The 9,778-nt window shown below is 44.5% G+C and overlaps 2 protein-coding genes across 2 annotated transcripts; both read right to left on the bottom strand.

Moving 5' to 3' along the window:
• Positions 1 to 248: 248 nt before the first annotated feature.
• AP1M1 (adaptor related protein complex 1 subunit mu 1) lies at positions 249 to 8,308 on the bottom strand. Its single transcript, XM_042887316.1, has 12 exons — positions 8,219 to 8,308; positions 7,489 to 7,645; positions 7,191 to 7,258; positions 6,496 to 6,626; positions 6,129 to 6,276; positions 5,585 to 5,711; positions 5,094 to 5,236; positions 4,295 to 4,366; positions 3,877 to 4,035; positions 3,300 to 3,425; positions 2,708 to 2,783; positions 249 to 2,110 (listed from the first exon to the last, which is right to left on the bottom strand). The coding sequence occupies exons 1-12, from the start codon at positions 8,258 to 8,260 to the stop codon at positions 2,088 to 2,090; spliced, it is 1,272 nt and encodes a 423-aa protein (XP_042743250.1). The 5' UTR covers positions 8,261 to 8,308; the 3' UTR covers positions 249 to 2,087.
• A 328-nt stretch (positions 8,309 to 8,636) lies between these two features.
• On the bottom strand, positions 8,637 to 9,715 carry FAM32A (family with sequence similarity 32 member A). Its single transcript, XM_042887285.1, has 4 exons — positions 9,638 to 9,715; positions 9,422 to 9,560; positions 9,278 to 9,331; positions 8,637 to 9,156 (listed from the first exon to the last, which is right to left on the bottom strand). Exons 1-4 carry the CDS (start codon positions 9,712 to 9,714, stop codon positions 9,088 to 9,090), a joined length of 339 nt encoding a protein of 112 aa, XP_042743219.1. The 5' UTR covers position 9,715; the 3' UTR covers positions 8,637 to 9,087.
• Positions 9,716 to 9,778: the final 63 nt, after the last annotated feature.

The raw sequence follows: 9,778 nt of genomic DNA, 5'->3' as shown, positions 1-9,778 counted from the left end.
AAAGTGGAAAGGAAAAAGGGAGTGATGTGCAATTGACTCAAAGAGCTTTTTTGTCCTTTATTATTTCTTGGACGAGTAGGGCTGATAGCTCACCATCAAAGCCAACCCAAACTGCTGCAGAATATAAGAAAAACGCTGGTCTGCAAGATACATCCTTCAACAGGAAAAGAAATGGAGCTCTAGAGAGTCACATTTTACAGGCAAATAATGAAAATAAACATTGTGAAAAATGGAGCCACCAGGTAAAGTGATTTGTCAACCAGTTACAGTTTTAATATAAAATGTTTAGTCCAGTCATAAGCTCAATGGTTCAAATGAAAATGAGCAGTGGAACCAAAACCTCAAACAAGATGATTTGTTTCGACATCAAGCTTGTTGGGGTGACAAACACAGCCATCTTACCCCCAAAAACACCTTCACACCAACAAGGCCCAGCCGCTCACTGCCTTGCTGCTGCACAGAACCTCCAGCTGTCAGTCGCTTCTGCCACTGAGGTGCAACATTACAGCAGCTGCATCTCAGGGGAGCTCAGGTGATTCATTTATTTTACTAGTCATACATACTGCATACAAAGGTAGATACATGTCTACAAGGTTTTAGTGGGGACAATATCTTTTCAACCTTGTGGGGGAGTCAAGAACCGTCAAGAAAGCAGTGTGGAGAACCTTGCACACAGGATATGCATCACATCTTTAGCTCTGAATGGCTTAAATTTAGCATCTGTCTCAAGTACTAAATTCAAACCAAACCATTCCAAAAACTGTTTAAAGAAAATACTGATAGCTGTTAATTTCTTTTTCTGAAATCAAAGTATGTTCACCCAAATGAACCTCAGCTTCTCAGAAAAATGAAACAGCATGTAAAAAAAATAATAGTAATACCTTTATGTATAATGTCCTCACCTGCTGTCCATTCTGCCAGAAAGTTCTCAAAAGAATTGCTTACAAATGGAGGAGCCTAAGACAGCAACCTCTCCAGGGCAAATACAGTTAAGCAACGCTAGCAAGTTACAGCAAAAAAAACAAAAAAAGGAGATTTGCCCTTGATGAACAAGAAGGCAAGCCTGAAGAACAGTGATGATATTTCCATCAGCTTCTCTGTAAACAATCAACTGTCAAGAACAGGCAGGATTATACCACTTACCTAGGAAAGGGAATAATAATAAGGAGAATTATAAAGTCTTCCCACCAGATTTTATGGCTGCCAAAGTCAGTCTTTTTTTTTTTTTTTTTAATTAAAGACTTACACTTCGTAGTTTTATATTTGTATTACACATAGAAACAAAGAAAAAGCAAATGCTAGTTGATTGGCGTAGGGTTTTCACACCCAAGGGGATGACAGGGTTGAAACTCTTCAGTGTGCACCTCAGCTCGTGGGAACTAGCAATCACCATCATGCTTCCACAGAGATCTTCCTGCAGACACTTCCCACAGTCTCTTGTTCTCAGACACCCTGGCCTCCAACACTTATTTATACATAAGCCCACAGCTTGTTCTCTCAGATGAGTTGGTTTGACACCACACAAAGAAGAACAAAGAGTATTTTTGGACCCCTGATAATTTTAGCTCAGATTTTGTAGAATTTCATAAGTTAACAGAGAATGAGTTAAGGCACCCATATGCCCAGAACAAAAATAATAAATACCTTGGGCTAAATACAACTCACTGTGAAGCAGTCATGTGATTGCACAGCTGTCTCCCTATTTTGTCGGGTAAAGCTACCAACATCCTCACAGATCCTAAAATATGAACAGCAAAAACTTTGTGAGTACAATGGACAAGGCATCGACAGACATTCTCAAGGTTCGTTCTGTATTCCTGGCTCAAGGTAACGGCTACTACTAATGTAATCAGCACTTAGCAGCAAGATCAGCATGTTCTAAGAATGAAATAAATATTCACACAATCAATACTAATGGTTCAAACACATCATTGAAAATGGTACATTTCCCATCTTTCTTTCGCCCAATCCCAGTTTGCAGAGACAAGACCCTTGGCAACAACATTCACAGCTCTCAGTACCACAGAAGCTTCTGCAAACAAATCCTAGGCCTGAAGCGTTGTCATCTGTGGTGCCTGCAGGGCGCCTTACTGTGTGCGGAGCTGGTAGTCTGTGAAGGACAGAAACAACAGCAGCTTTAGGACACCGTCCTTCAGTAACCAGAGTAAAGCAGACCAGCAAACTGGGATGAATTAACATACATCAGAGATGATCAGATCTTCATGTAGAATAACCAAGAACACGGGCTTTAAAGCAATTAATTAAGATAATTACAAGCTTCCAAGCCAGAAACAGCAAAACCACTCTGAACAGCAAAACGAGTAACAACGAAAAGCAGCAAAAGTGCTTTTTTTTTTTTTTCCTTTAACAGATCTGGTAGCTCTTAGCCAGCCCAAAGGCAGCAAAATGATATGTATGAATCAGTTCTTTTTTAGTTCATATCCCCCCAGATTTAAGTATTCCATAATGAATGCCAGATTCAGTGAACAACTCTGCTGTCTAAAGGGATGATTCAGTAAGACAGTTCAGTAAAAAAAAAAAAAAGGACTAGAAAAAGCAGCAAGCATTAACGCCACGTATGAGCAAACTGCTCCTGTGTTTCAGTATTAAACTCTGCAGTAAATATATCTTCAGTCTGTGAGTGTATGCCGGAGAAATAAGATACATTAAGACAGATTATCTTTACAGTTCACTGCTTCCAATTTACCTCCATTCTGGGTAATGTAACGAACCCATGGGAGAGCTTGATAGCCACTCTTCTCAATTATCTTTAAGTATCGAACCTGGGAAGAAGGAAAGGTTACACATGAGTCTCCCGTGTCAACCAAGCATTGCTTAGCAAAAAAAATAAATAAATAAAATAAAATCAGGGCTGGTGGGTGGGTAGTGGTGATCAGAAGTGTATTTATGGGTAACAGTAACAGCAATTATCTAGATGTGCAAAACTTTCAGATGCAAATATAAATCCCTGTCACTTGCATGACCAGCATGCCTTCCATCTGAAGTAACACAGCCAGTCCCATCGTTCTCTTTACGAGATTCCCTTAAAGCAGAAAAAAAATCAGACTTGCCTCAGTAATAAACAAACACTTGTGGTACTTCAAAGTGAGGGCAGGCAGGCGTATGAGAATGAGACAGTGACAGCCAGGACAAGCAGGACAGAAACAAAAGCAAAAAGACACCAAACCATGGAACAAAGGAGGCAAGGCAGACAAGGCTACAGAGCTGGGCTGCATCAGTTGGTGTGTCAGCAGCCTGGCACTCAGCTGCCTCCTGTATTTCTGTTTTCAACTACCCACCTGGATTCCTGAAGTGGTGAAATATGGAATCTCAAATTTGACACTAATGGGAGGCTTCCCTTCCTTGTCTTCAGCTTCAACACTTGGAAGTCCGAAGTGAGCTCTCATCAGGTATTCTTTTCCACCCTTACAAAAAAAAAAAAAAAAAAAAAAAAGATTTTTTTCTTGAAACAAGAAAAGCTTCCAACAATACGAGTGATTTTCTATGCAGAATATCAAATTGCTGAATTACATTAATCATTTCAAATCTTTTCTAGGGCTTAAGAGGAAAAACTTTTTTTAATTTGAAAGTAGTGGTGTTTGTTCTTTGTTTGTTTTGGGGTTTTTGTTTTGTTTTGCTTTAAATGCAGATCAACTTGAATTATGCAAACAGGTCTCATCTTCTTCCAGTCTTATCCTCAAGGAGAACATCAGAAGCTTGGTTTTCTTTCTGATCATTTTTGTCACACAGCACAATAGCTGTACTATCACCATGGAACACACAATGCTGTTAGAATTTGCTTTAGGCTGAGTCATAAACCATGAACTCGAAGTAATTATTGTAATACTGGGTGAGAAGACTGACAACAGCACTTACTGGAAAAGATTTAATGGACCAGACAATTTCACTGTTCTCTGGAACCCATTTGACACTTCCAACAGTGGTTTTAAACTTTGGTGAGTCTGCATCATTTGGAACTGGAATGTGAATCTCCACATTGTTGGCTGTTGATCTACGCTTAAACTGACTTTTTGCCTACAGAAAAGTGAGAAAAATCACATCTCTAAGCATGAACACTATGCATGTAAATTCAGAGAGCTGCCAGACAATTTCCCTCTACCACAGTCTGCTGAGAGGCAGCACAACACAGAACATAAACGTACAAATCAACTTTTCTAAAGAGAAAAGTCCCAGGGAAACAGGAGGTGGTTGTGTAAGAAGGTGCTGCTGGTGAAGCACTGAAAACAAACAAAAGAGAAGACAAACCAGCCATAATTATTTTAGAACTTCTGACCTTGATCATGTACTCGATGCGGCTGTGGGAATGTTTTTCAATCACGGACTCAATCCAGATCAGTGGCTTCACCTGATGGGAAGATATTTTACAGCTGTAGACTTTACTTTGCCATGGTCACAAAGCTGTCATTTCCTCATAAAACTACACTGAATACACAAATTCCATAAGCAAGAACTGACACACAAGCAAAAAGCAGCAAAAACTGGCAGGCATTAGGGGAAAAAAAACCTAAAGCATTTCTCAGATTAGTTCCTAACACCTTCAGTTGTCAAACATTTCTCCACATATGTGCAGGCTTTTCTGGTTTGTTTTCTTGAACTGCTGCTGGCCTCCTGTCACAGCTGACAATTATAGATGTCCTCTGCACTAAGTATTTCCTTTTCTAAGGAAATGGCAGTGTGCACACACAGTAGGTAACACCGTGAGGAACCACAATGCAGAATGCTGACATACTCCAAGAAATATTCAGAGGACAAATTAACATTGTCAAGCACAGCAAATTGCCACACTAATTGTATTGGGTGATTAGCTTAAAAATGAACTGATCAGCGTTTTAAAAACAGTTTCAGCAGTAGTTGAAAAGATAAAGACTTACTGCCAAGTCATTCCTAAACTCATTCTTACTTGCTCCAAAAAGAGTGAGCACAAAGCTCTGCTATTAATGGCTGACTTCACAACTACTGTGCTGCCCATACAGAAAAAACAGAACACATTAAGGGAAAGCCATTAGCAAATCTACAGACTACATGATCCTGTAAAAAACTGCTGCAGTTCAGACCCAAACACCCAGACTTACGTGGGTATTGAGACGATAGGACATGAGCTCAAACTCCCCATCAGGTGGAATGAAAGAAATGGTCCTGTCGTTCTCAAAGCGAGAGAGACGAACGCACTGATGGAACTTCACATCTTCCAGCTCTACCGATTTACTTTTGCCACCTATCAGCAAACACACATATCAACACTGCAGATTGCTGCTCCCATTGCATGAGGTCACATTGCAGTGTTATGTAGCAGAGCAGATCCCTGCTGATATCCTCCTGGTTCAGCCCAGTAGTTTTTCTATCACTCCCAAAGTCCCAGCAGACGAGGCAATGAAGCCCAGATGGTTTCCATACCTACTGTGGTAACCCATCTTCTCTTGGTATTGGCACACAAGACCTAACATGCTTTTCTGCATAGACAACACAAGTCTTTTCATCACAGAATCAATCCTTTCACTTGAACCCCACTTAAGTTTGCAGAGAACACCCATCACAATTCTGAAGGTATTGCTGAAATACTCACGGCCTGTGTTATCAAAGAGAACTTTGTCATTTAAACCAAGGCGAAGCTCTGGCATTCCTGAGAGAAAGACTCTCATCTTAATGGACCCAACTATTTCACTCCGTAATACGTTTCCATTGGCACTGACCTGAAGGGCAATGAAATAAAAGATAAAGGTTGCTGACACGATATGATGTGAGATCAAACTGCAACCACACCCCATCCTCAGCCCCCAGGCCTCCACGGGTGCCTTTCTCCCGAGCAACAACCCAGCACAGTACAGTCAGACCGAGGACAAGGCAGGATTAGACTGAAGGAGGCAGGAAGGATGTGTCAGAAACTCAGCTTTGGGGCTGCTGAGCACAGAGCACAAATTCCAGTAAAGCATCATTTATTTACCTATGGATGTCATTATAGATTGTCAGTCCTAAGCACAGACAGCATCCAGGGCACTCATCGTGGTTAGGCTGATTTTTTATTATATCCTTTAGGTTTTCAGACAGTAAGTTCTTCTCAAGACTTCTACTAATAATTCTCATTAAAAGTTCAAGTAAAAGGTACCCACCAAAAGGTTAACAGACTCTATAACATCCAGGAACACTTCATTCTTCCTATATTTTATCCCTTCTGATCTCCATGAAACAGCATTTGTAACAGTGGCAGGTGGACGTGGAGCTCCTGTTTCAAGTTTGTGACCCTCCTGAGTGATGTACCTGTATAAACACAAAATTAGAACAAAAAAGAAATGTTTGCAGCATCTTTTGTATCGGATTCACATCATCAATAAATCAGTTGGATTTACAAAGCTACACTTTACCAAGTATTAAATATTTTGGTAACTAGAGGAGGAAGCCAAAGCATTTGTTTGCATATAGAATACATAAGACTTTCCCAAGGACTTACAAGTGTAAGCAGTACAGACAGATACTTACTCTTGTAAAATTTTGCTATCAGTGGTTTGTGGGTATCCAAAATCCATAAGCTCATCTAACAACTCATAAATAATAACAAAATTATCTCTAATGCTCTCTTCTTCCAACTCCTTGAAATATTCAGAAAAAACCTGAAACACCAAAAACAGAGGGAGGAGAAAAAAGGACATCAGCTGAGGAACTACAGCACATTCTGAATGTATTCCTATACCTAAGAAGTTTTGGGGAAAAAAATAAAAAATAAGAAAACCACCAAAACAAAACCTATAATTCCTAAAAACCTTTTTGTTCAGATAAGCAGCAGGAAACCCACCTCAATTAGGAGAGAGTTACAGAGCCCTCAGAATAACTCTGATGATTACAAAGCATATTAATATTGGGGAAAACAGTTGTGATGCCAAGTCCAAATTAACCAAACACAGAATCTACAGATGGCACGACTCATGCATCAACGCTTTCCTCCATATTTTCAGGTCTTGTGCAACTTCTCACAGCACCGTGTCACATCCTTGCTACTCAGTTATAAAATAGCAATTCCATTATTAGCCGTTAGGAAGACTTTTCTATAAAATAGTCAAATATAAAGGAAAAATACTATTACTACAGATTCTTTTTAATAAGGTGAAAGCTCTATGCAATTTTATTAGATCCCACTAACAAACAGATGGGAGTTACATCTGCAACTTCCTACTCACCTGAACTACTTTATATAAAAATGAAAACACCAGTGATACACAAGCATTCTTCTTAGAAGTTGCAACAACTAATGAAGGATGTTCAGGAACACGCATTCAAAGTCATTGTGGGATGAAAAAAAATTACTGAATGTGTTTTTAAAAGCATTGTAAAAGGGGCAGCCTGATCTGCTGCCTGATTTAGTGGTGGGCAGCCCTGGCTGAGGCAGCAGGGTTGGGACTGGATGATCTTTGAGGTCCCTTTGACCCAAGCTGTCCTGTGATTCACTCAATGATCTGTCTGCAGCACAAAGGATACGATAGAGGTTGTTATGTTTAATCCACATGAAACGAACTCCTCCATGTGCCAGAATAGGAGAAAGCATTCCCTCTTCTTCCTTTTCCATAAGGATTGGCATAAAATGCTCCACCTCCGACATGTCCACATCCCCACGGTAATTCCGACAGATGAGAACCTACGGGACGAACAATTCCTTACACTTCTCCTTCGAGACATGAAGTCACCATGCAAGACCAACACATGAGATATTTAAAGAGCCTCTTTAGCTGAAAAACCCCAACACCAAGCTTCACTCAGGTCTATGCATCCTACAAAACAAAGAACCAACACACATTATGATTCGAATGCAAATCCCCACGTTTGCAGTCGTATCTCCTAGCGTTACCCCTCACATACGGCTGCAGACACCCCGTTTAAGATGGAAAAACAGGTCACTCTCCTGGGACAAACCGCCTCCCATTAGGGCGGAGATTAATTACCCCAGGCGGGATGCTCGGGAGCCCCGCAGGCAGGGCCGCTCCCCAACTCCTCCTTCAGCACCCGGAACCGCGAGGAGCGGACACGGCGGGTCCGCCTCACAGCTGGGTGCGCAGCGCCGGCAGCAAACAGCGGGCGGGAAGGGGAAGCAGCGGCCGCAGGGCAGCAAGGCCGGGGAGCCCCACCGTGCCGGGCCCTCGGAGCCCAGCGCGCGCCCGACGCTCTCAGTAGCTCGCCTCTCATGCAGCCCGCAGCCGCAGCGCGGCCTCACCTTCCCCTTCAGGTCCAGCACGTAAACGGCGCTGGCCGACATCGCGCCGCCCGGGGCCCCCGCGCCCGATCACAACCACGGCGACTTCCGCTTCCGGCCGGCACTTCCGGCGGGAAGCGGCTGCGCGAGGCGCGGCTGCTGAGGCCCGGCAGCGCGGATGGATACGCGCGATGATCCGCCGGCCGTGCGCTGCTGTTAAATAGTCCGCGGCCGGCTGCGGTCCGCGGAGGAGAGTTGGGAAGGCTGAGGAGCTCGGTGGAATCAGCGGTAGCGGAGGGAAAACGCTTGGGCTGAAGAAGTGCGTGAGGGTTTGTGATGTGATTCACATCCCCTCTGAGGGAGGGCTGTGAGTGTCGGCACACACGGACTGCATGCAGAGCACTGCCCCTGCTGTGCGGGCAAAGGAGCACCAAAACAATGGCTGAAAGCAGCGTTTTAATAAGTTACATCAAAGATACGAGGGTTTTAGAATACAGCAGAAACCACTCCCCCCCAACTCTGAGCGATTTCGGATAGAAATTACACAGTTCTGCAATTTATGAGAGCAGCTGACACAACGTAATGCTGCCACAGAGAATCCTGCTCCTAACGAGACCTGCTGGCATAGGACAAATAGAGGAACATTGCCTGTTGTCTCACAACAGTTGGGTTTGGCCTTAGTGTGGCTTTGAGCACTGAAAAACACACCTCTGCACCTCCATAAGTCAGCAGCCAAGAAGAGACTTTGTTGAGTATTCTGAAACTGAAATACAACAGTACAAGATGATAAATGTTCCGAAGATGCATTGAATATTCAGTACCAAGAACACAGAGGTTTACACGGCAGCCCAGTTTGATGTAAGCAGAACTCCCCATCCAAACGCCGCCGTTCACTTGGTCCAGCTGACTTTGGGAATGTCGTAGTGCTCGGTCAGGGTGTCCAAGTGCCTGTTGAAGTCCTGCGGGACAGAGGAGGCACAAAGCAGTCAGGATCGGAGCATTCACCGACGCTCAGCCCTCCTCACAGCGCCGCGTTTCCCCTGCGGCTCCGCCCGCTGAACCCCGCCTGGCTCCGCTCACCTCAACTCTCTGCTTGTGGGTTTTCGAGGCCTTCTTCAGGATCCTCTCCATTTGCTGTTAGGAGACACGACAGCACGGTTATCGGCGCGTGGTTCCGAGCCCGCCCCACATCCCGTGTGGGTCGGGCTCGGCAGGCCAACCTACCCGCTTCTCCTGCATCTTCTCGTAGGCCACTTGTGCCGGGGTCCGCTTGTCCAGGCCGCGCTTCTTCTCCTCTTCCTGCTTCTTGCCGCTCACGATCTGCTCCAGGATCTGGGCCTTGTCCTTCGCTTTTTTCTTCTTCCTGCGGACATACGCCGCTCAGCGCCCGGCCCCGGGCCCCGGCCCAGCTCCCGGTTCCCCCCCCGCCCCGCCGCTCACCGCTTCCCGGCCCCCGGCCCCGCGCCGCCGCCCTTCAGCCGCAGCGGCCCGCGCTGCACCGCCTCGTATTCCGCCATGTCTCGGCGGCCGTGCTGAGCAGCGCCCCCTGGCGGCAGAGCGGGCAGCGCGCGAGAGCGACGC

The sequence above is a fragment of the Lagopus leucura genome, unplaced genomic scaffold (genome assembly GCF_019238085.1).
Source record: "Lagopus leucura isolate 7727_CA_CO unplaced genomic scaffold, USGS_WTPT01 Super-Scaffold_100076, whole genome shotgun sequence".
Classification (NCBI taxonomy): domain Eukaryota; kingdom Metazoa; phylum Chordata; class Aves; order Galliformes; family Phasianidae; genus Lagopus; species Lagopus leucura.
The sequence above is the reverse complement of the archived record's forward strand: the minus strand, read 5'-3'. Positions and strand labels throughout refer to the sequence as shown.

What these genes read in the sequence shown, in the direction of transcription:
- AP1M1 (XM_042887316.1), bottom strand. Translation starts at nt 8,260, where the DNA reads ATGTCGGCCAGCGCCGTTTACGTGCTGGACCTGAAGGGGAAG. An exon ending in GATAGCAAAATTTTACAAGA is followed by an intron (nt 6,277 to 6,495) that starts GTAAGTATCTGT and finishes GTGTTTATACAG; the next exon opens with GTACATCACTCAGGAGGGTC. An exon ending in GCATCGAGTACATGATCAAG is followed by an intron (nt 4,036 to 4,294) that starts GTCAGAAGTTCT and finishes ACTTTTCTGTAG; the next exon opens with GCAAAAAGTCAGTTTAAGCG.
- FAM32A (XM_042887285.1), bottom strand. Translation starts at nt 9,714, where the DNA reads ATGGCGGAATACGAGGCGGTGCAGCGCGGGCCGCTGCGGCTGAAGGGC. An exon ending in GGGCCGGGGGCCGGGAAGCG is followed by an intron (nt 9,561 to 9,637) that starts GTGAGCGGCGGG and finishes GTATGTCCGCAG; the next exon opens with GAAGAAGAAAAAAGCGAAGG. An exon ending in AGAAGATGCAGGAGAAGCGG is followed by an intron (nt 9,332 to 9,421) that starts GTAGGTTGGCCT and finishes GTCTCCTAACAG; the next exon opens with CAAATGGAGAGGATCCTGAA.